Source organism: Leptosomus discolor, chromosome 12, assembly GCF_034619465.1.
Source record: "Leptosomus discolor isolate bLepDis1 chromosome 12, bLepDis1.hap2, whole genome shotgun sequence".
NCBI lineage: Eukaryota > Metazoa > Chordata > Aves > Leptosomiformes > Leptosomidae > Leptosomus > Leptosomus discolor.
The window spans coordinates 2,106,707-2,132,497 of record NC_141402.1 but is presented as its reverse complement, the minus strand read 5'-3'; the positions used below and the strand labels follow the sequence as shown (position 1 = coordinate 2,132,497).

The following is a 25,791-nucleotide window of genomic DNA, read 5'->3' as shown; positions in this document are numbered from 1 at the left end:
ATGCCACAGCACTTTAACACAGCCCGAGGTCCCGCTCAAGCTAGCTGTAAGAGTTTGTCATCCCAGCGTAGAGCCTCGTAGCTAAGATATACACAGGTTTATAGCCTCAACGCCCAGAGAATACTGCACAGAGGTCCCCCTCTCTGCACATCCATTTCCACCTTTTTGTCAGCCACACCTTCACTTTTTGCCTGGAATAAAGCACTGCTTCTAGTCATGGACTCACCCAGACCTAAAGCATACTGTAAACCTTCCCTCAGCCTGCCAGCACTGAGGAAAGCCGGGGCATGGTCGTGCAGTGGCTGCAAAGCTCATGACAGCAGAGCCTCCCTTTCCCCCCACTGGCCATAGTCTCAGAAAGCTGTCTAATGTAGAAACATCAGCATGGTTGACAGCTCTAGTTTATGGGAGTCGATTTGCACCCTGGCACGCTGATTTTGAGATACAGAGTGAAAACTACAGCCAGATTGTGCCTGGTGGCACTGCTGGTGTTGTGGTTGGATTCTTGGCATGCTGGTTGAAAACGCACCCAGACTGATGACTTTAAATGGTGGCAGAGGAGCCTTCCTTCCAGTCCATCTCCCACAAAGGATGTGCTCACGTTTTCTGCAGGAGCAATGTGGTCAGTAAGAGGCACCAGTCCTATAAGGTGCTTCAGCACAGAAGAATGTGTATCCAAGTGTGCCCACAGCACTAATTCCCAGCATTCATGCTCTAAGATATGCACCCAACGCCTGTGTCTAAGGCTGAGGCTCTCGTCTAAGCTCAGTGGAGAAAAACCTTACCAGCAGAAGTCATCTCCTCCTGTGATGATGCCTTAAAGCTGTGCCGTCTAGTTGGCCTTCTGCAGATGCGCACCTCTCCCTTTTGACTGTAAAGTGAGCCCGGAGAAGTAGTTTTGATTCCAGCATCTAACCTTTAGATGGCTAAAGTTAGAGAAGATCAGTCAAACTGCAGTACCTATCCAATTGCTGGGGCTCCAGAAGACACCACAGACCGAGAAAGATGTTCTTGTCTTGTTAAAGCAGTTCTTACCTGGCTGATCACTTTTCTTAGGGCACATTTAACTTCTTTGTTCCTTAGACTGTAGATTATGGGGTTTAGCAGGGGAGTGAGGATTCCATAGAGCATGGAAACTATCCTGTCCTGATTGGGTGAGTAGGTGGAGGATGGCCGTACGTATGTGCAAATGGTGGTCCCATAGAAAAGGCATACTACTGTCAAGTGAGAACCACAAGTGGAGAAAGCCTTGTGCCTGCTCTCAGAAGAATTCATGCACAGGATAGCTGAGAGGATATAGGTATATGAGATGAGAGTGACCACAAAGGCGCTGCTTCCAAGGACCCCACAAACTGTCAGAATTACCAGTTCCCTACTGTAAGTCGGTGAGCAGGAGAGGGCCAGCATGGGGGGAATATCACAGTAATATTGGTCAACTTCATTAGAATCACAAAAACAGAGTGTAAAAATCAAAGATGTGTGCAACAGAGAATTAAAAAATCCTACTAGCCAGGTGCCAATGGCTAGGTGAGCACACAGTTTCATACTTACGATATTCATGTACTGCAGCGGGTGACATATTGCAGCGTAACGGTCATACGCCATCACAGCCAAGAGAAAAATCTCTGTGCCTACAACATCAATGAGGAAGAACATCTGGAACATGCAGCCAGTGAATGAAATCACCTTGTTCTCAAGCAACAAGGCCTCCAGCATCTTCAGCACAGTGATAGTGGGACATAAGATATCCAGCAAGGATAAGTTGCCAAGGAAGAAGTACATGGGGTTGTGCAGACGAGTGTCTGTGCTAATGGCGACAAGGATTGTGATGTTGCCTGCCATGGAGGCCAAATAAATGATCAAAAACAGCACAAAGAGAAGAAAACGGACTTCCGGTGCATCAGAAAGGCCTACAAGAACAAATTCAGATACGGTTGATAGGTTGACCCTCTGCATCTTATCTTTCATTGGGGAAATGATTGCAGAGGTTTACCTGGAAGAAAGAAGAAGTGGTAACTTAGTCAAAATTGCATCTCCTTTCTCAAGAGTGTGGGTTTTTTGGTCTGTTTTGGAGCTCAACACCACTTGCATATCTGCATTGCCACACTCAAAATCTAAATTTTACTAGCATATACCTAATATAAAAGGCAAAATATAAGTGTTAATCTTAACAGTGACTAATCAAAAAGGTTTAATTCTTGCAAGCCATCTTCTCGGACTGAAGAGCTGAAAGTTGAAGACAAAGATACCTCCTCTGTGGTGGCTAGCTTGGTTGGACACAGCCCCAGCAACCTGACTGGTCTTGGAAGGTAGCTGTACTCTGAGCAGGACAGGTGGAGTACAGATCTCTAGAACAGAAATCCTTTCAGCATAAATTATTTAGTGATAATATCATCACCAATGGGCTCTAGGTTACTAGCTGAAGCTAAAGACCTAATTTTTTTAAGCGAGTAATCTATCACAGGGGAATTAAATCCATGGTAATCAACAGACAGGTGTTATACATATATATATAGGTGATTTTGGCTTTTTCAAAAAGCTTTACCCAGTGGGGTATAAAAAGAGGTATTATCTAGTACCCAGTTAAAGACCTCCCTCCTTTCTATAAATTTTACCCTACAGACTTCTATATAATGGTATTAGTACTTTTAGGATCTAGCTGGACTTCCCCCCGCCCTGCTACCTTTTCCCAGTTCAAAGAAGTCTAGGAAGACTTGGCATTGAAGGGTCTTTCCATCTACGGTGCAATGCTACACTGAATGTAACTCAGTACTTATGGTAATGATTAACCTAGTAGCCTTACGGAGAGGTAAGGCGAAGTGCAGCACAAGCACCTCTTTGTTTGCAGATCAGAGCATGATTACGAGACAGCGTGAATATTGAAACACATTCTCATTCGTAAGACACAGAGAACAAATGAAATAGGTGACTGTGACAGCCTGAGACAGGCTCGTCTATTGTCTCATGTTCTCGCAGACACTTGCTTCCAGCTTGAAAGGGACCAAAGTCAGAGCTTACACTGTCATAAGAAATATTTGAGTCAGCAGAAAAAAAAGGCACACGGTGCTTTAAATCACAGCATCACTCGTTCTTAAAATGGGGCACTTAGGTGAAATACGACAGAAAACACAGAAATACTCACTGCTACAAAGAATTAATTGCTGGTAATATATAGTCATCTGTATCTCCAGGAAACTGTCCTTTTTCTTCTTTCTACATCTGATTAGAATATCTACCTATGACAGAAAAATTATTTCACTGTAGATTCAGGAACATCAGTCTATTGAGGAAGTGATGGGTCCAGGTTTAGCAGCATAGGAATATTCATAGAGACATCTGCAAGCACTGGCAAACGTGCTAGCTTGGCTGCGAGGGTACGCGCCTCTTTAATGAGGTTTTATAAACATGCGAGGCTGTATCTGGGGAGGAGTGTCTCTGAAGCTTTTTGCATGCTACCTTTACTGCGTACGTGAGGCTTTTTCAGACCGTTGCCAAAGGGAGCTAGAAATGTGATAAACTGTTTCTTCACCCCGAATCCTTTGATTCCTGTGACTTTCATGTTGTAGGACCTTTTTAAAGGGCTATGGTTTGATACTCGAGTCTACTCCCAGGAAAAAGAATTAGATGGTGTCCTTCTCCCTAGGTCCTGCCAGCCCACCTCAGCTGCCATTCCAGGCTACCGAAGTCTTAGTTCTCAGAGTCCAGTGTTCTGATTTCTTTAAATTAAACTACAGCCTTAAAATTACTTAATCACAAATTGCTTTCAAACCAAGTCAAGTTGCTCTGGAGCCTGAAGTCTGTCACTCACACATATTGGGTCAAAATAAATTTGGCAACAGCTACGCTGCAGAAGAGCATGCCTTAGATGAGGACAGTGGTAACAGCTAGCACAGCATCGTGTGCTGGTGTAAATGCTCTCCACGTTGATTTTATGGGCAACCTCTTAACTCTTGTACAGGAGCAACTTTTTAATTTTGTATAGCCCCTCCCGAAACGACAGAAGATGAACCACCTGTGAAATCTGTGCACTACTTGAAGCAGATGTGTACCCTGGCATAAGAAGGAACATAAATTACTGGCACTGCTTTGAAGAGCTAACAGAAATTCGCCTCTGGTTCCAGAAAGCATCCGTGCATTATGCATTCACTTATGGCAGCACCACTTTCCACGTGATGTGCAGCATGGCAGACCTGTTCCTATTCCAGTATTACCTGCCCATAACTTCTGCACCGTTAACATCAATGATGCTGTTTGTTTGTCAGTCATTCTTAAAGCCTGTTTGCTACGTTTGCAGCCTGTGACTCTTACAAAATGAAAACTTCTGTGTATATATCAGAAGATAAATTGGAGTTCTCCAAGGGTTACAAAGCACAGGCCTATCGTGCCATGGTTGCGTAGACCTGTGGCTGGGATAAATCCACGTGGTCCAGATCTTTGTGCACTGCAGTTAGCCCTAGGACCATCAGACGTTATGCTTCTCATAAAATTTCTCAACAAAGAATGGAGCTCATCATTTTGTAATAGACCCAAATGCCAGAAAGTGGTACAATAAAGGGATCAGTCTCATCCATAGCTGTCAGAAGAACTGGGGCTGTCCACTCCTGTCTTCCTAAATGGGCTTCACGCCACTTCCACTGACTGACAGCTACCCATCTTCTCATTGAACAGCCACGAGACAGCAATGCTTCATGCAAAATCTCTGTGTGGTGCAAGGCTTCCAAGAACACTGCTGTACCAATAGTCAAGAGATGATGTGCTAATGCTGGCCACAAAAAGGGGCCTCCCACTATTCGCTTTCGGTATTTTTAATCTGAGAATTTATGTCTAAAGCCAGTGCTGATAATCCAACCTTAGTACAACATAATGCCTGACATTCTGCTAAACTATCCATTGCTGGCCGCCAGCGTGATGGACACGTGGTAGCTGGCTATCTCGCCAAAATGCAGACTTCTAAAAAGCCGTGATGTGGTAACGCGTGCAAGTATAAACACCTTCAAGGGGAGGTTTGCGTCATAAATCTTAAATGCTTCTTTTGGGGTGGGACGCATTGGCTCCATCAAGGTGGCAATCGCCCCAGGGCTAGGAGAGTGCTTTGGGCTGCTGGCTCTCAACTCTACCTCTAGTGCTCAGTTGTGTATTTGCAGGGATATTCTTAGATGGGTATAGAAGGACAGTATTCGAGAGATGCTTTTAGCCTAATCCAATCAGGCTTTCCACTTAACGAGGTTATTTGTGACATTGTTAGCCCAACACTGCAAAGACCTAACCCCCAGGACTATGCTGCCTATGCAGGATACATGCCACTAGTATGTGCCACATACAAACGCAGTCTTTCAGCTCTCATGAAACTCATCATCAGTTACCAAAAGCTTCCTCAGCTGTGCCTGCCACGCTGTTATTTTAATCAGTTTTATTTACCACACGCTTGCCAAGGCCTAGTGGATTTTACGTAAATAAATACTTCATAAGAATAGTCTTCCTAGCCCCTGCGTACACCAGATACCGAAATATTCAGTCCGTGTGCGGTAGTTGCAGCAGCTCTGAAACATTGCTCAGGAAAAAAATTAGGCCTTAAGCCCACATGCCTGCAGAGATGACATATTGTGTGTAGAAGCAGCATTCTGCCTCAAGGTAAAAGCACAAAATAATTCCCAGGTAGTATTCCTCATCTTGTCATACCTCAGAGCAGTCTGGAGCTATTTGGAAGGTGTAAATCCCTCCAGTGATGCTATGCCGTACCCCTGTGGTGCTGGTATGTTTAGTTCAGTGGAAACTCGTTATGTATCTTATTTACCCAAACAGCTCAGTCGTCCAAAGTCACTTACTACAACTCAATTTGCTCATTTTGCTGAGGCCTCCACAAGAAATCCCTAACTGAGGATGTGCACTTTAAAATTACAGTTCTTACATTACATTTTATAACAAAAGTCATTCCCCCCTCCAAAACAAACCAACCAAAAAACCAAAACAGAAAAAAACCCTCAATCTATTTGCAGAATACAGGCATGCACCAGCTGACGATACGCTGGATTAGAGCTACCCCAGGCCTTCCAGTCACTGCCAGTTTACACCAAAAATGTTGGCCACATCTCTGAATTCAGAGAGACAGCACAGGGGCAGCTGTTGGGGAGGGTAACACAACTGAAGTGATTTGATTTTGACCAGTTGCGGGATTACCGAGCTTTGTCAAGTTTTGGGCTCTCCAGCTAGGGGTGCTTATCATGAGCCCAGACCGGTTACAGGCTTGGCTGCTGAAAATGCTCCTGTTTCTCTGATGACCATTTGTGTTTCAGACACAAGGATAAGCTCATTTGAGGTAACTCTGCTGTCTCCATGCTTAACAAGGGGATAATTCCACACTGCAACTCCCATTGCAGATGGGCTCCATACTCGCCATCAGATTCCCTGACAATGTCCTCTCTTCTAAAATTAGATTTGGGATTTTATTCAAAACTTCGTCCCCTGTATGCCAGGTTCTGGCAAGAAAGAGCAGGCAGAAGAGGTCTGCAGAGCAGGAGCCCTGGGGCAGCCCTGGATTAGCCTTACCTATGCCAAGAACCATTTCTGAGTTTAGCTTTTGCTGTGGAGACCAGATTCGCAGATAGCTCTACTTGACCCATGGTCTTTAAATAAAATTGATTAGACCAGGATTTCTTCAATTTTCTTGGGACTTGACAAAAGCCTTGTAGAGATCCTGCCAGTTTTCAAAGGACTTTTTTTTTTTTCTCCCCTTTGAGGCAGTCTTTCGCTGTCCTCTAGGTTAGGGCAATAATGAAACCTGAGCATAAGCTCAGAGCACTGCTCATTTCCAGGAGAGAAAGAATTTGAGGTTTTAATGATGCACAGTGGAGCCAATTTACACACACTTATAAACTCACCTGCCAAGTTGCGCCATTGCAATTTGTCAGGCACCAACTTTTTAACAGCATCTACTGAGGCCTTATTAAAATAATCCCAAGCTGTTTTCATCCCAGGTTGTTTCTTGGAGAGACAAATCAATTATATGAAATTGCTTGTCTTGAAACACAGGCTCCCAAAACCCATATGGAATTTGCATTTGGCTTCCTTGTCAAAATCAGAGTGACTCTTTCAAATCAATATACGCAATGATCTGCATGGAAGAGTGAAGGCAGCAGCAGGCACTTCCCCTAGAGGACACATGGAACTTAAAAAAAAAAAGAAAAAGAAAGTAGGAAATTACAGTTTTATGATTACAGGTAGAACAAATAAAGAGCGAGCTGAAATTCAGCACTGGTTCTGATGGGGATTGTATCAGGCAAAAATTGTTAATTGTCTACTAATAGTTAGCAGCCTGGCCTGCCCATTTTGCATAGTCTTTCCTTTCTGCCTCCCCAGCACAAACATTTCTTCTTAATGGCACATACCATAATGCTGAGGGGAAAAAAAATGGCAATTGAGAAATCCTGTGATGAACAAAAATGTCCATCACTGACACAGACTATGAAACAGATTGCCTCATAGGAGGAAAGCTTTTGGAGTAAAATAATGGAAGCTTGACAGTATACTGTCTCGTGCCTTGTGCCATGGAGCGTGACTGAGACACAAGGCTGTCTTGAACTTTCTTGGTGGCCTCGGAGATCCAAACTAAACCCAAGACTGAAACACTGTCAAGAAGAAAAGTCACTCAACTTGGACACGCCTTTTTTCAAAAATCCACCCACTCACCACCCAAAGGGTCTCTCCTTGTGGCCAGCATGTTAATCCTGCCCACTTTGGCCTCCCTTTGCCACCTCTTCTGGGATGTTAGAGCAGACAGGTTGCCTTGGGCAGGAGATTACCAGTGGCAGTAAAATGGCCATGATCCCGTGGATCCTGGTAAATGTGATGGGTCGCAGAGGAAAATGGGTCCTGAGGGGGTGGGGAGGGGAAGGAAGAGTCCCCTCCCAAAACTGGAAGTTGTGTCCCTTTTTTTCCTGTCTCCTTGGTAATGAGCAGTAAGTTCCACCTCTTCAGGACTCTCTCAACACAAGTTATGGAATTATGAAATCATGGAGGTTGGAAAGGACCTATTGAGAGCATCCAGTCCAACACCTCTGCTCAAGCAGGGTCAGCTAGACCAGGCTGTCCAGGACTGTGTCCAGCCAGGTTTTGAATACCTTCAAGGATGGAGAAGGCATGAGTCTGGTTGAAGGAAGGGCCCAAAGCGAGAGCAAGAAGTGCAGCCGAGGGCAGGATGTAGCCAAGCAGCAGGAGGACGGGGCTGGCCTCTGCAGGTGGTGGTGCAGACTGCGAGTGCTGGCAAAGGCAGAAAGCACTGTCCGACCTGGAGCTAGAGCTCATCTCACTTTGGGCAATAACAGACAGGGAGGTGATCAGAAACTGCCAAGATAAACTCCTCTCCATGCCCTTGGCTTGCACGGAGGGATGGTTATGCTCCTGAACTCAACACCGTTGCTGTTCTGTGACTTCTCCCCAAAATCCAGCTGAGCCACTTCAGTTTTACGGTACAGTCGCCTCTGCGATTTCAGTCTGCCCTCACCCCCGTGCAGATCTGGAGGTTTTTTTCCCATAATCTGTTCCTGGGAGACAATTACATTCCCAATTATTTTCAGTTGATAAATCTTGCATGCTTAAAGATTGGCATGGCAGACATAAATGCAGAATTATTTCTAGGTTAAGCACTGAAATTTCACTTTTTCCCCCCCCTTTTGCATTTGCTTTGGCTCTTCCTCTTTTAAAAAACATTCTTGGATTTACTACTTCTACTGTACCATCCAGGGGCAAGTTCAGCACAAAGCAATACTAGCACTGAGAAAGGATTTAGAGTGGATGTGCCAAGTCTCTATGTCTTTGGGGAGGCCAACAAGCATGTTGCAGGCCAATTTCATTGTGAGGATGTAGGTAATGGAGACTGACACTATACAGCAGAAAAGCTTAAAACTCATTAATAACCCATGAATATCTAAACCTGGATTTGTGAATAGGTTTGTGAATAACAGTAACAGAAACAGCGAAGGTGGCTTGTTACACCCCTTCTGCCTCTCTGACCAGAAGGACTCTCTCTCCCATCCCATCTCCTCTGATCCTGCTGCCCAAACTGTGTCCTTACCTTCACCCAGAAAAACATGCAGGGCCATTCAGCCCAATTCAAAATCTACTGATCCTGAAGCAACAGTTTTAACTTAACAGACGCTGTCAACGCACACAGCCTTCCTGAGAGACTGAACGACGACAGGAGCCGGGTTTTTAGTTACAGGAGCAAAGGAGCCACTGCCAGCTTGCACGGGCTGGATGCAAGGGGCTGCAGCAGCGTTCCTAGGGTACAGAGGCCACCCCAAGCTTTGAGACACTTGGCCGAGGGCTGTCACTGTGGCTTTGCCCGCTCATGCTCTGACTGCAATCCTCGCTAGCAGAAGCTCTGACCTTTTTCTGCAGACGGCTCACAGTTGCCTTAGACACAGACCTACCCCAACAGCTTGCATCAGCTCTGACCTGTGGATGCCCCTGATTTATACCTGCTGAACAAATTAAGCAAAACAAATTAACACCAGCTGAATTGCTGGACCACAGGCTCTGATTAGACTTGCGTTGGTTTCCAACAGCTGAAGACTTTTCCACCTGCTTCCCGTAACTGTGCTTACACTGTGTGGAGGATTAAATTTATAGGTGGTTACTTTTACCACAAATGTTTTTACCTAGTATCTTCAGTGGACACGTTAACACACTACAACACAAGAAGATCTGGAAAATTTACTGTAATAGAGCACTATTTTGCTCAGGGATTTTATTAGAGGTAGTGGAGATTCACCAGAGCTGGAAACCATCAGTGTAATACAGCACATTTACGCCAGATGACCAGCCTCTGTGTGTTATGGGGTGATTTCCTCTAACCTACACCTCAGCTGTGTGTCTTCGCAGGAGCTGTGCTCACTTGTATCAGCTGGAGATCTAGTTGTTAGTCCTTGGTTTTGATGCAGCATTTGGCACCCGATGAGTCATTTCTGACAATGCCTTAAGTGATCCTGATCCATAAATATTTTAAATTATTTCTACTTCGTTTAAGCCAGCTGCCTAGCCAGTCAGCTGGCATAGTTTGACTTTGATCCATTATTACAGATCACGAATTTCAAAATGCCTTCTTGCCCAAACACTGTTGCTTTCTCCCCAGACAGAACGCTGGATTGTGTCACTTTTTCCTTTACATATTGTCCCTTGTATGATTGTAATAACTCGCTTGTGCGAGATAATTACGTCTATGTTCTAAAAGGTTAAAAAAATTCGCACCCTTATATGTCTGAAGAAAATCCTACAAACAGAATCTCCACTGTCTTCAACTTACCTGTAAACCTCGGTCTCAGTGTGTGTATTTGCATACACTCAGCGTATGTGCCTCTGCCATCTGGTGGCAAAGCACAGTAACAGCGCGTCAGAGAGAGAAAATTCTTGAAATGGCTTTATTTCTTTGAAAATTATGACCCCACGCAAGTGAAACTCTTGAGAAAGTTTCAGGTTTTCAACATTTATTTTTAATATTACCAGTCATATACATACCCGTAATTTGAAGAGCTTATCTTTTGTGAATACTGGACCTTGTGATATTTACTGTTTACTGCTGCTACTTGTTGATGATGTATTATCTTGTGTTATATTGTAGTGAACACTACACCATTGTGTTGTATACTAATGTGGTGACAGCAAGGTATAAAACATGCTCTGTTCAAATTGCTGAGCCTGATTCTAGCTGTAAGCTTCAGCAACAGGCTGTCCCAAGTTGTTCCAAATATGGATAAACACATTCATTTATCTCACCCAAATTTGCCCCAGAAGTGAGTCCACCTGTTCTCAACAGTCTCAGCTTCCTTCATGGTCAAAAAAAAAAAAAAAAAAAAGCACTTCTTGGGCACTGTTCATCTTCTCTCAGAACAGACGTGTTCAAACCCGAGGATCCACAGATCTTCGTTTTTAATGGAAAAGGAGATCAGCTGAGCAGCATAGGTGAAGCCGATCACTTCTGAGAGCACAAACCTTACATCACAGACAGCTAAAGTGCAGAAAGCAAAAACCCCACACCTTGTCCTGCAAACTGGGGGATCCAAGCGACTGGATATAAACATAACCCACCACTCTCTCACGTATCCTGAAATATCGATTGTATCAGGTGTAGCCCTGCTACCCTGTGGGGCTGAGGTGAGAAAGGTCTTTGACATATAACACACATTAAGGGCAAAAAGTAAAACCCAACCAAACCCAACTAATTCTTGCTTCAGGGAGGGAATTCAGCAGTTACACTGGTTAGTATGAAACTTGTGTTTTTCAGGTCTTAGTGGTGAAAGACCTGTTTCCCATTTCCATGACAGAAGAACAATCATTCTGTCATAGCTCCTGGTCAATTCTGCTAGAACAGCGGATTTCAACACAGGCAGAGTTGCTTGCTTTCCGAATTGGGAAATAACCTCGGGGTGCATTTCAGCAGTTCTTGTATGACCCAAGCAGAAGCTGCTGGGTAACTGCCTGTAGGTCTCTCTGGTAAGGACTGGGTTACTCACCAGATTTCCCTGTAGACCTTTGATCTCCCATTGTCTGTACATACCCGTAAAAGTTCCATTGTTAACCTGATGCAAGACTTTTTGGAGCTGTTTTTTACTTTTACGCTGCTGGGAGTCACCAAACCTGGAATAAGACTATTCTGGGATTCCTAGATGTAATATCCTAGTTCCACATTGTCCTGAAGCGACGCTTTGCTAAATGCAAGCCTAGTTTTAAATATAAACTGACTTTGTCGCTCTTATTTCAGATAATTCAGAAAATGCCTATAAGAAGCAGTCCAAAAACCAAGAAGCAGCCTCAAACCTAAGAGGCCTAAAGCCAGACGCTGTGGACAGCACAGTGTTTTTTTCCACATACCTAATGGGTCCAGAGCTGAAGTAGAGGAAATTATTCTTTCACCAACAACGTGGAAAGAGGAGTCACTCGGGCTCCAGGACTCATTTCTAACCAGGTTTTTGTGGTAACAGTAGGTAATATCTTAAGAAAGGGTCTGAAATGTTCTTGAACAGGTTGTAATCACTTGCCATGGCAGAGAAATGGCTGCGGTGATGGGAACAGACTATCCATTTCTGTGAGAAACAGAGGAACATCATGGAAACAAACATACAAAAGCAAAGACAATAGGGGGAGAAAAAAGACACTGACAAAGACTGTCTTTCTGATTTGTAGTTTAGGGAAAAGAATTATCCATAGCTCATAAATTTCTCCATGTTTCTTAATGAACAGTAACAATGTCAGTGCAAGTTCTGTTGTGTTGTGGTGGTTTCGTCTTTCCAAGCAACGATCAGAGACTGCTCAACGTTGCCCGCTCATGCAGATCCAGTGCTCAAATGGTTGTTGTTTAGACTCTACTGTATTCCAGAGCATAATTCCTTTCCCCTTAGAATTTCATCCCAAACATCTGAGCTCTGCCCAGGCAAAACTTCTAATTCACTCACTCCATCGCAAAGCTCACTGCATTGCAAAGCTCACTGCCTCGTGCTGTTAGTCTGTACTCAAGAGTTTGGTCCTCCTGACTTCTCTTGGAGGGTGCAGAGAAGGATGTTGTAATTGTCATCAGAAACTGCAATTGTGATTGCAAAGCTATGTCGGTAGTAAAAACCTTAAAAGTATCTCATCTGTCCTGCAGCAGTGAAAAATCCATAGATGGACTAAGGGGACCTAAAGCCCACAAAACAGAGAAGAATACCAGTGAAATCTACAGCTCTGAAGAAGCCAAGGTTAGGTAAATTCCTTAACTGCAACTAAACATCCTTTGGATTTCAGATATTGCCCTGCATGTTGGATTCCAACCCTATTCCCATGCCCCAGTCTGCCATTAGTCTGTAGGAAAGTACTCCAGGTTTGCTGCAAACCCAGCTTGTCTCAGAAGAATCTGCAACGCTTCCACAATTTCCATATGGATGCCCTCACCTCATTATTCCTCAGGGTATAGATGAGGGGATTCATCACCGGGGAGACGACAGTGTAGATCACATAGATGTACTTGTCCAAGGGGTAGGTAGAAAAGGGCCGGAGGTAGATGAAGATGCAGGGCACAAAGAAGAGGGTGACAACCATCACATGTGAGGCACAGGTGGATAGCGCCTTCCAGTGCCCCTGAGTGAAGCGAACCCTGATTGTGACCAGGATGAAAGTGTAAGATGTGACCAGCACCAGGAAGAAAACCAGGCATATTAAGCCGCTGCTGGAAGCCTTGAGCCACTCAGTGACACGAATGTCTGTGCAGGCAAGCTGAATGACAGGAGGCAGGTCACAGAGGTAGTTGTTGATTGTGTTAGGGCCACAGAAGGGGAGCTGGACTGTGAACAACGTCTGGACAATGGAGTGGAGGAAGCCCCCTGCCCAGCAGACAGACACCAGGACCCAGCACAGCTGCCGGCTCATGATGGCTGGGTAGTGCAGGGGCTTGCAGATGGCAGTGTAGCGGTCATATGCCATTACAGTCAGGAGGAACATCTCTGATGCCCCAACAAAGTGTAGAAAAAACAGCTGGGCTATACAGTCTTCAAACGCAATGGTCTTCTTCTGGGAGAGCAGGTCCACCAGCATCCTGGGAGAGGTGACAGAGGTGGAGCAGATATCTATGAAGGACAAATTGCAGAGGAGAAAGTACATGGGTGAGGACAGCTTAGGGTTAGTCCTGACTGTCACAATGGTGAGAAGGTTTCCCAGCAGAACCATGGCATAGGCCATGAAGAAGAGGATGAAGAAGAGGACTTGCAGCTCCCTTTTATCAGAAAGCCCCAGGAGGACGAATTCAGTCACCCGGGAGAAGTTTCCCAGTGCCATTGCTTCAGCTCAGACTCCCGGAGCCCAGGTGTGGGGGTGAAGTCACGGGCTTACCAGGAAGAGAAAGGGATGCGCTACAGCTCCAAGGTTCATGGATGATGAGAGCAGGAGGCATTTACTGCTGCTCTGCCTGCTACAGACAGCACAGTGTCACATCATAAATTATGGAGAGCAGTGTTTGCAAAGAGCACTGTCCGCTTCTCTTCTCCTGCCTTCCCACTCCCTTCTCAGGGTTCTGGCCCCTCCACACTGACCCTCACCCCCGAGCTCAGTCTGACCACTGTTTTTTGTAGTTGGTGTGACAAGGTGTGTGCTCTGTCAGGGTGGAATCACACCCTACTCTCACAAGACAAGAGCCACAAGTGCTGGAAAAATTCTACACTGTCCTTTTCCCTGCTGGGAGTTTAAAGGGCCACGATGGAAGCGCATGCTTGCCGTGCTCAAGCATCATGTCTACACAATGCTCAACCATGAGCTCTTCCATGTTCTGCTCCTAATTGCATTCCTTTAAATTGACAAAAGGGCTCTGCAGTTAGCTTGTCCGCTCTGAAACTAGAAATACGTGCACAGAAACCAGGTCTGAGAGGTTCTTCACAGGTATTCCTCTCCATTGAGTTAGCAGCTGTTCAGTAGCTTGAGTGCTCTCTTAGGCCTGCTGTTAACAAAGCATGCTCTCCTGAAGAAATCGTGATTTCTGACGTAGCAGGAGCTGCAAAATTCTGCACAGGTTCTCTACCCCTTTGTCTCTCCGAGTAATTTTTAAATTTCTTCAGTGGACAGATACACTCACTGTCTTGTGGAGGTTCAGATGTGACCAGCAGAGGAATGCTCATTTTCATGTACAGTCACACCAGGAAATACTTTAGCTGCTTGTTTCTGCCTTAGAGTTTGTAAGTCAGCAAGCAGGAGATTACTACCAAGAAAGCAGTGTCTGTTTTTCATATATGCCTCTTGCCTTTTGCTAATACCCGAGCACTTTCCTCAGGTCCTGCTCTATTCTCTACCACTTTCTGGTAGTTCTCAAAGCCCGTTTTTCTTTCCCATCAAACAGGTTTGCTTCTTGCATAATTCAGAATATATGCCTGCAAGTCACAGCTCTAGTTTAGAAAAGATCCCACTGTTTTCCTCTCCCAGGGGCTCGGCAGTCTTCCAGAGCTGGCCCAGCTGCAGAGGGGATGAACTGTCTATAGCAATCCCTGACGTACTAGACAGAGACCTGCAGAACAGGCACCACTGTTTGTGCATAACAGCTCTGGCTCCCTGTGTAGTCAGTCAAGAGGAATAAACACCTTAAAGGCACGACTCGGTTTACCTTGTTTAGATCATTCCACTACACTGAGGTGACTTATGCCATAGAAGACAGTGCATCTGTCCTTCAGTATAAATGGAGAGCAGATACCTGCCCCATGCTAGATGTCTCGGTGCAATCAACATTAAATGAAGCTGCCTTGAAGGATCCAAATGACCAAAACGTCACAGTAGTATTTGCATTTTTCTGTATATTTTTCAACAGATTGCCAAGCATTTCTCTCTGCCTTTCACATAAACAAACACAACCACACACATGTGCTTTGGTATGCCATGGCTGATATGAAGATAATAAGCAAAGGAAAGGAAAAAGTGGTTGCTACTGTACCCAGGTACTAAATGTTGATACAACACAAACTTTCAAGTCTGAACTCCATGGCATCTGTTGTCTGGAAACATTTCAAATCATTCATTCCAAATCTGTTTCAAGTTATTCATCCGACAGGTCAGGGCATTGTTCCGCTCTTCTTCATCCTGCTCGTGATTGCCATATTGTTTGCTCTTGTTTAAGTTTCTTCTTGTATAGAAATTTGTTTCAGGAGGTTTTCAAGTGATTTTTCTTTTCCTGACAGGTTACAGGTAAATTTTACTGTGATCGTATCAATGTCCCGTTTTCCATCTATCACTTAGACAGAAAGATGCAATGAGGCAACACCTCCAACACTTTCTGAACCGACCTCTGTGATTCCCACATCTTCCTTCTCCCTAAAGTCATCCCATCCCAGCACAACATATAAATACTCTTGTAACATACTGGGTGCTAAACATAGGCAAAAGGTGGTTTTCCGCTAGTGGAGTTGGGCCTGTGAGAACTGGGTCATTACCAAACCCCAAGCAGCTACCCGAGGGCCTTATTAAACCGTTTCGGTGGCTGGGTCCCTTGGTGTGCAACAGCACGCCAATTAGCTCAATGACTTTCTGTCAAAAAGACAACCTGAAGGTTGGTAAAGAGAGGGTGAGACGCCATGCGCTTCTAAGCACTCAGAAGCCCTTTGTATGAAAAACCAAGTCTCTAGTAATAAAAACATAAATGTGGGGTTGTACTACCCATCCCCGCGTTGAGACAGTGTCAGGCACCGGGAAATGTTGCTTCAGATCAGAGAAGCTGCAGAGCTGGGACGGGCAGCATTGGTGGGAAACTGCAGGCTGGATCAGTGCCTCATCAGGATGAGATATCCACCAATATGAACGTTCATTCGCCAAGACAAAGGAAGGTCTGGGCAGACCAAAGATATCAGCGGTGGTGTGCCACTGAGAGCTATGGCTCAGGTTCAAATCAGCTTCAACTGGTTGTTCTGCCTGTGATGTTAATTGATAAGAGAGCCCCTGTCTTTATCTCAGCCCACAAGCTTTTTTGTCTCATTTTCTTCCCCCCTGTCCTGTTGAGGAGGATGAGTGAGAGAGGGGCTGGGTGGGTGTCCAGCGGCTAGCCAAGGCAAACCAAACACATGGCAGTAACTTTAAAGACTGGAAACTAGTCTGAAAGCATGCCACCTGGAAAAAGAAGAAATGGGATTACTGAATTTTATGGCCATTTCTGCTACATCTTCAGGAGGTGAAAGGAGTAGCCTCTTCCAGTGAGGAAGAACCTGGAAATCTAGAAAGGAAATCTTGGTGACTACACGCCTGGTTTTATGCCCTAACAACAGGGAAGATAAACCCTTCCTCTTCTGTCAGTCATTGCTATCTCTTTCTCTTCCTATTGTGTCTGGAAATAGGGAGAAATTATAAAAATTCTTTGTCTGAGTAGTGATGTTTTACTTCTGATTTTACTACCCTCGTAAAGTAACAAGGACTTATTGCTGTAGTTCATCTCCATGTGCCACCAATTACCTCGAGGCAAATGAGTGAGTGCTCAACTATTTTAAGGACATCCTGTTCCTCTGCTTCCCTTCCCACAATGTTAGTGCCAATAGAAGTTTTTAGAAAATTCGTGCCTTGACCACAGTCAGTCCATTTGCAGTAGAAGAGCATTGCCCAGACTCATGAGATTCTAGGGGCATTTCTATGTTTCCATACTGGAAACAGCTGAGGAAAACATGAAACAATAACGTTCTTATTAAGAAGATGAGGAATGTTTTCCATGCTCAACTGGGAACTTGGTTGTATGTCAGTGTGGAGAAATATTTAATTCTTCTATTTCCACTGAGATACCTATTCCTTGGATAATGCTAGTGTAATAGCTCCAGAGTACTGGACAAACCATGAATTTCATCCAGCATCTAAATGAAGCTATGAAAACTATCCTGATAATTCCACTGGACTGTGGACCAGTCAGTGTCTATGGTCTTTAACCACACTTGGATTGCTGCTCTGATAGATCATAAAGGTCACCTATGAGCTAAACTCAAGGTCTCAGAAAGGGCTCCTTTAAATGAAAGTGATCCAACCAAGAATAGCCACAATTTTAGGTTTATAGTACATGAGGTTTTTTGGACCTGGGCATTAATTTGCATGTCTTACATTTGTTGTCACTGGACAGCTTAGATTGTGAGTGTTTGAGGAAGCAGGGGCAGGAGGACAACAGAACTGAAGTAGATAGCACGTTCACCAGAAAGTACCAAATACATAAAAGTGGGCACACTCAGACTCACCATTGTAGGAAAGGTTTTAGCTTTTGGACTGGTGAGGTTTTGAATCACGGTGCTGACACTGAGCTGCAATAATAGTAATTATTATTACTGGAAATTGCACTGGCAGGGGAAGGAGGGAAGATTGCCCTCCTGTTATCGGCATCAGCAAATGACCAAACTTGCACCCAGTACCAGGTTTTTAATAGCTAACTCGGGGATTCAGCTATGACAATGCGGTATCCATGACATTTACCCCAAGCAGAAAGGCAACACCGGTGGTATGATTTCTTCCAGCGGCGGGCAACAATCAATTTTGCCAACACCTTGGGCCACCATTTCCCAGCTGAATGGGCCACAGAGCAGCTGCAGCTTGTCTGACTGAAAGGTCTCACTCTAGCTAATAGGATGCTCTGCCTGGAAAACGTTTTTAAAATTCACATATTGGTGTTTATTTATTTGCTGGTGTTTCAGTACAATCTGCCATCTCTCCCTGTCATGCAAGGACCTAATATAAACTCTACTCCTCTCATGGTCCTGTTTTACCATTAAATGCAAACCCATCTGCCCAAAGGCTGCTGACTCTCCTCAGCAGCTTGCTCAGGTGTAGACACCTCATGTTAGCACATCAAAATACGTGAGATAAAAGCCACCAATGCTGTGCTGTACTGAAAGGTTTGTGTACTTTTGAAAGCTTGGTACCACCATCACTCCTTTGTGCAGAAAGGTAAGGAGATGCTACTCTGCAAGGCTTTTAGGAGCTAGTAGGAAAGAACAACCTCTCAAAATACTTGTGGGTTTTTTTTCTCCTAATGCCGGGACAAGCCTAGACAAATACCCAAGATACAGCTATGAGGTGCCTGAAGGTAAATGCCACAATACCACCCTCAATGCTCAGGTTTGGTAGCTGACAATAACCTCACATCCTTTCGACTGACAGTTTCCAAAAAAGATGATAAAACCTTGGATTTAGTGTCAGCCCTATTCTGAACAGCTGTGCTAAAACCAGGGCAACACTACTGGGAAGTCTCTCCTGAGCACTTCTTTTTCCCTCCCCATGGTTTCTTAAGCTCACATCGTCTTACAAACATGCACTGCGTTGTTTCATTTCTCATTTCTCTTCACTTTTCTGCTCCACAACTTTTTCATGGCATTTTTCACCTCTTCATTTCGGAGGGTGTAGATCAAGGGATTGAGCATAGGCGTGATAACGGTGTAGAATACAGAGACCATCTTGTCTGCTGGGAAGGTGGTGGAAGGACGCATATAGATGAAAATGCACGGCCCAAGGAACAGAGCTACAACAGTGATGTGGGAAGAACATGTATAGAGTGCTTTGAGACGTCCTTCGGAAGAGCGTGTCCTCAAAGCAACCAAGATGACAGCATAGGACACAACAAGGACAACAAAACAGCTCACAGAAATCACACCACTATTGGCAGCCACGCTGACACCAATGATGTAGGTGTCAGTGCAGGCCAGCTTCAGTAAAGGGTAAATGTCACAGAAATAGTGGTCAATCTCGTTGGGCCCACAAAACGGTAGCTGAATGGCCGGCAGGGTCTGCACCACTGAGTGTACAAAGCCTCCCACCCAAGAAGCTGTCACCAGCCAGCCACAGGCATGCTTGTTCACAATATTTGTGTAATGAAGCGGCTTGCATATAGCAACACAGCGATCATAGGCCATCACTGTGAGAAGGAAGATCTCAGTGCACCCGAAAAAATGGCCTGCAAAGAGTTGAGCTATGCAGCCCGCAAAAGAGATGGTCTTCTTCTCAACAAGAAGGTCATAAATGAGTTTGGGAGCTGTGACAGTAGAGTAACTGATGTCTACAAAAGACAAGTAGCTCAGGAAGAAGTACATGGGAGAGTTCAGCTGTTCACTTGTCTTTATAGTAGTGATGATAAGCAGGTTTCCAAGAATGATAGTGGCATAGAAGACTAAGAATAACGAGAAGCACACTTTTGCTACTGTCTTATCTCGTGTCAGTCCGTGGAGGATGAACTCCGTCACATTGTTTTTGTTCTCCATAGGCACCATGTAGACAGGACCTGAAGCACAGAAAGGAGACACCAGCTATGGCATTAGACATGGGACATTATCAGCTCACATACATACGGACCACTGGTATGTTAAATATTAAGCACATTTCCTTTACTGTCTTTTTGGGACAGTTTCCATTTATTCCCTCAAGGAATATGAGGTGATATCAAAGTCGGAATGTATTATTGACATATATAATAACAAGCTCAAAGTATTTGTTTGAGGAAAAAGGTAGAAATAATACCCTCAAGAATCCTAGTTCTCACCTTTGCCCTTTTTTAAAAAGAAGACTAATTAACAGGTCCCCTCAAGACCAACTATAATGTTGATTTGGAAACAAAAGTTGACCAAAAGAGGCAGTGCGGTTATAACTGAACTCTCAACACTTTGATCACGGCTTAAGGAAGGTCGTTGTGCAAGCAGTCATCGTACTTTCCTTTTCAGTCCTCTAAAGGATTGCAACAGAACTACTCCTTATTATCTCTCTGACTGGGGTAGACCTGAACAAGTTCAGTCACAGAAAGAGCTGGCCACTTGGACTGCCTTTCTTGCAGTACGTGAATGAACTAATCTGGAGCTAATTTGCATTGATGGTGCATAAGTAGGGGTTCGTATAGCTCACCCAGGACTGGAACGCCTCATAAATACACCTGTAGTGACACTGGGGTAACAAATACACCGCTGGTGATCCTCCTTTACTCACAAACACCCATGAATTCAGTTCACCTTTGTGGCATTCCCACGCAGCACACAGGTATCGCTGCTGTGCAATTTATACATGAAGACAGAGGTGGCAAATGTGTAATAACCTTGTCTGATGTCAGCAAGCCCTTTGGGGTCCGAGTTCTATTTGACAATCACAGGACACTCAGTTCTTTCTCCTGAGCTCTCTGCCTCACCTCCTGGCTGCTCCCCACCTAGGGCAGCAGAGGAAAGGCTCTCTAGAGCCTCCATCCCTGTCTCTGTGCCCCTCCATGAGCAGAGGGAAAGCACCGCAGGGAAGACCAAAGTGTGTGTGTCGTGGCCATTGTTGCCTGACACGTCCAGCTCAGCCAGCGTAAGACTGAGCACATGGGAAGTGCTGTCACCCTGAGTCCTCTCTGTAACACTGACAACATCCTTTGGACAGGTCTTTCTGGAAAGGGCACGTAAGACATCAATGAAAACAAAGGCTGAAAAATCTGTGATTGAGTTTTTCCTAATTCATAAAATGGACCTCACAAGAGTCACTCACCAGAAATGCCTGTTTTCAAAAGTAAGATTTCAGCCACGCTTGAACAAAACAAAGGAACTATGTCAGAAAACTTACATGGTTCACATTCACCAGGCTCCGAGGGTTCACCTGCTATTGCTCCTCTGATGACTTCAGAATGTCTCAGCTGCAAGTTGCTGCTGAGGTGTTGTGAAAGCGGCCCGTATCCCCCTCAATTCTGAAACCTACAGTGGCTGCAAAGAGCAGCCTGACCCTCTATCTGCATTTCTCATTCTGCAAGAAACAACTTCCAAGAGCATCTAGAGCAATTATCTCTCGCAAGACGGGGAAATTGTAGCAGAAATATTTAAAGGAAATCAGGCAGCAGAAGCACAAGACTATCAGGAGTAATGAGATCCCAGAGGCACACCAAGTTTTGTTAGAAATCATCAGTGGATGAGGAGCTAAAACATGTACTTTGGATAGCTATTAGGGCAGTCGCTGGAGAGTGATGCTGGGAGTTACATTGCACGGGGGTTTGCTTGCTTACTTGTTTGTTTGCTGGCTGGCTTCTTAATGCTGTCCAGATAAACAGACTTCATTTGCTATTGAACATGTATTTCTTTTGGAAGCATTTTTAGTTCAAATAAACATCCCACCTGGTCATTTGCAAGATATTTATTCACCTTACCTTTGCAATCAAATATTCTTGAAGTAAAGTTGTTCTTACACAGGACATATATATAAATTCTGCTTTCTGTCCTAAGCTGATATTTCCGATAAGCGTTCTTGTTTCTTATTATTCTTGCCATTGCATATTGACAGCAGAAAAAGGTATCGTGACTGTGGTATAGACTGTTATCCCTTAGACATCTGCTGTATGAATTTGAAACAAGAAGTAAAAGAAGAATTTAGAGGGGTTTGTGGTTAGTCCTCACTGCTTACCAGGTATTTTTACTGAGACTGTGCAAAACACAGAAGCAACTCCAAAGCTCGAGTATTACGTTCTGATAAGAATTCTTACCAGAGGAGCCTGATGTTGCTTTCAGTGACACCTTCTGTAAGATATGGTCAAATATTTGCCCAGCAGCACCCAGAAGTGAGACCTTCAGAAAAAAAAAAGATTGTATAGACCCCCAAAGCATTAAAAAAAATCTCTATTTTTAATATATGTATGTATATATATAATTTTGTGCATATATATGTAAAGTTAAAAGCTCTAGCTTGGGCTGGGACCACCATGTGGCCTTGAATCCTACTTAAGTCATGCGGAGGTGTGACACGGGTGCAGGTGAATGTAGGTGAAGAAATAAAAGCACTTCAATTACTTTTGGGTGGCACCAAGCAGGTCTTTTCCTTCCTCACTCAAATAGTTTGGGGGTTTTCTGGTAGGGGCTGGGGTCTCCTGTCTCATTGCGGCTTCTCAGGTGGAGACCCCGAGCTGCTGTAGCTTATCACCCTGTGACAGCTTTGACTGGCACTGTGCTGGTTTGCTCTTTCACCCTCATGATTTTTCTCTTCCCTCCTGCAATAGCAGGTGTACCAGCTGTTCCCACGAAAAGCGTGCGTCTTCCCTTGTGTGGGTGTGTAAATGTGCACTGTAGGGCTAGGAGTTGTCTTGCATACTGGAGTAGTTCCTAAAGAGTTCCTTTTTTTCTTTTTTTTTTCCCCATTGATACATGAAATTGTGCTTCCAAATGCCTTCTTTGGTGACTACTTTGTTTTTTATAGTCAGCAAGGTGTCTCCCGTTACTAGTCTTAGTCTAAACATGAAAATAAAAAACCTGAGGCCGAGCTGAAGGACAGGGGATGGTTGGAAGGATGGCGTCAGGGCTAGGCGAAGTAGGTGGAGTTATAGAACAGTTTGGGTTGGAAGGAACCTTTGAAGACCATCTAGTCCAAACCCCCCTGCTGCGGGCAGAGACATCTTTCACCAGATCAAGCTGCTCAAAGCCCCATCCAACCTGACTTCGGACACTGCAGAAAGGATTTGTTGCTCTGGCAGGGGAAGGGGAGAAGCTTCCCCTCCTGTTGCCTGCATCAGCAAATGACCCAAGTAGCACCTAATGTCAGGTTTTTAATTGCTGACCCGTGGATTCAAGATACCACAACGCGGTTCTCATAAAAAGGTATTTACTGCAAGCAGAAAGGGGCCTCTGTTTGCAGCAGCAGGTGACCGTAGTCCTCTCTTTCCCAGCTGAAAGGATTACAGAGCAGATGGATTTCATCTGAAAGTTTTAGCTGAGTAATGGGTTGCTCTACCTGGACAATCTTTTCAGTGGTTTTGATAGTATTTATTTAAACACTCGTGTTTCAGTTGGTGCTGAGGAGCCCCAGGCCTGGGCCTATGCTAGTTGACAGGAGAATAGAAAGGGAATGCCTGCTCATCGCAGACTTCACAATGTCTTTTGAATTAAAAGAAGAACCTTCAGTGTCTTCCTAATTACAACAGGACCTAACTGTGAGCTTTTCTTCAAAAGAAGAACTTTCACAAGAGAAATTACAGTGAAAGATGTTGATTTTCTCCGATCCTTTGGAGATGTTACCACAGTTCTACACCTTTCTGTTTTCACTTCTCACTTTTCTGCTCCACAGTTCTCTCATGGCACTCTTCACCTCCTCATTTCTTAGTGTGTAGATGAGTGGGTTCAGCATGGGTGTGATGACAGTGTAAAACACTGCCACGTTCTTGTCCTCCAACAGGTTGCTGGATGGACGTGTGTAGATGAACGTGCACGGCCCAAAGAACAGAATCACCACAGTGATGTGGGACCCGCAGGTGGAGAGGACTTTGTACCACCCTTTGGAGGTTTGACTTTTCAAGGAAACCAGGATGACAACGTAGGACAGGACCAGGATGAAGAAACAGCTCAGAACTATTCCGCTGTTGGCAGCGGCAATGATACCCACAAGGTAGGTGTCAGTACAGGCCAGTCGTAGCAGCGGGTGGACATCACAGAAGTAGTGGTCAATTTTGTTAGGGCCGCAGAAGGGGAGCTGAGTGGTTGGAAGAGTCTGCACCATGGCGTGCACGAAGCCTCCCACCCACGAGCCGATCACCATCCAGCCACACACGCACCTGGGCATGAGGGTGGTGTAGTGGAGAGGTCTGCAGATGGCAACGTAGCGATCGCAGGCCATCGCTGTGAGGATGAAGATCTCTGTGCCGCCAAAGAAGTGTACCCCAAACAGCTGCACTATGCAACCCGCAAAGGAGATGGTTTTATTTTCAACAAGGAAGTCTGCAATCATTTTGGGAGCTGTGACAGAAGAGTAACAGATATCCACAAAGGACAGGTAGCAGAGGAAGAAATACATGGGGGAGTTCAGGCGTTGACTGCTAATTACAGTGATAATGATGAGCAGATTTCCTGCCACAATAATCATATAGAAGAACAGAAACACCACAAAACACATTTTCTGCACCCTTTGATTCTCTGAGAGGCCCAGGAGGATGAATTCCTTCACGCTGCTTCCATTCTCCATCTTAATCAGCTGGGCGGCGATACGCAATGAACAGCCTGGGCATGCAGAAAAATAAAGTCAAATGATTCAGCAGGTCTTTTCATGATTCAAAATTAATTCTTCTTCAGAGGTTTATACACACTAAGAAATATATAGAGTTAGTATTAAGTTTATGAAGTGGGGTTTTGTTGGGTTTTTTTCTTCCCCTCTTACATATTTAATTCTCCTTGCGTGAGGCTTCAGCCGTGTCTGTTACTGCACTGAGACAGGTACACTCGGTGATATGCTCTTCCATCCCGGTCCTCCAGGATTTGGAAGGACTGGATCTATGGCTGGTGTGCTAAGGACAAGGCCAGAGTGTTCACCTTGAAGACTGCAGCTTAAAAGCGTGTTTGCCCTCAGTGCAGACCAAGTCCATGAAAACAAAACCCAGTGCCTTTAAGAACACCTGGAAGTATTCCTTGGAATGCTGCTTTATTTTGTAAGTAAAAGTAATCTTTGAATTGTTGTTCAGAGGGGAAATGAAACCACCCACAGGGAAAAGAAAATCTCTTGTGTATATACATTTTGAAACATAAATTTGCAGCTTCGTGGGCTGAACAATGAGTTCTGGGGAAATTATCACGGTGAAAACAGCAAACAATTTCACATATGATTTACTCTAGTATTTAGCTTGCTCTAAATGTCAGCAATGGTCCTTTGAGAGGAAGGAAGAATGACAGGATCTTTTCAGATCTTTCACTGCAGCATCATATGAATTTTACTTCATACTGATTTGCGATACGCTCTGGGAGATATTCTCAAGAGCTTTTTTCTGTTGAGTGAAGCCAATTTAGCTGGTGGTCAAAGTCTCCCTATAGGCAGAACAACTAAACTAAGGTCCTTTACAGAACTCTTTCTTTTTCCGTTGACTAAGAGGAGCCCAAGTATATTAACATCACCAGGGTAAAGTTAACTTCAGAGAATAAATCTTTTTGTCCCTGGAAAGAAGTTCAGAGCTTTCCATAATGCCATTTTTATTATTTGCTATGGCTGAACTCCTTATTTCTAGGCATTTCTACACCTCTACAGTGTCTGTTTTCAGTGTGAATGTGGGCCTGTTCCAGCTATAGCCCCCACAGCCGTACATGTCACTAGTAAATAAATAATTCGCATCTTTAAAAAGACTTAGTCCTTAACATTACCAGCTTGCCATTATGCACCCAGGTATCAGAGTAGCTTTGGTCAAAGAAGCCTGGAAAGCACTAAATTAAACTCTTTATGGAGTTTAACCAAAAATAGGCACTTCTTAGAAATGGATTATCAGCTGTATGGGATTCATCCTAGTACCAAAACGTTCCCAGTCAAGGGCTGTTAAAAATCGCCATTGCAAGTCCTGCCGGATGAAAACACACACAGTTCACCCCGTTT

The 25,791-nt window shown here is 44.5% G+C and overlaps 4 protein-coding genes across 4 annotated transcripts; all 4 read right to left on the bottom strand.

Moving 5' to 3' along the window:
- Positions 1-960: 960 nt before the first annotated feature.
- LOC104339909 (olfactory receptor 5AR1) lies at positions 961-1,968 on the bottom strand. Its single transcript, XM_009951493.2, has one exon. The coding sequence runs from the start codon at positions 1,966-1,968 to the stop codon at positions 961-963; it is 1,008 nt and encodes a 335-aa protein (XP_009949795.2).
- Positions 1,969-12,873: 10,905 nt separating this feature from the next.
- LOC104340626 (olfactory receptor 4E2) lies at positions 12,874-13,800 on the bottom strand. The gene has a single exon (XM_009951492.2). The coding sequence runs from the start codon at positions 13,798-13,800 to the stop codon at positions 12,874-12,876; it is 927 nt and encodes a 308-aa protein (XP_009949794.1).
- A 4,982-nt stretch (positions 13,801-18,782) lies between these two features.
- LOC104340579 (olfactory receptor 4S2-like) lies at positions 18,783-19,712 on the bottom strand. The gene has a single exon (XM_009951494.2). It carries the CDS (start codon positions 19,710-19,712, stop codon positions 18,783-18,785), a length of 930 nt encoding a protein of 309 aa, XP_009949796.2.
- Positions 19,713-23,469: 3,757 nt separating this feature from the next.
- Positions 23,470-24,417, bottom strand: LOC104341992 (olfactory receptor 4S2). Its single transcript, XM_009951495.2, has one exon. The coding sequence runs from the start codon at positions 24,400-24,402 to the stop codon at positions 23,470-23,472; it is 933 nt and encodes a 310-aa protein (XP_009949797.2). The 5' UTR covers positions 24,403-24,417.
- Between the last annotated feature and the right edge of the window lie 1,374 nt (positions 24,418-25,791).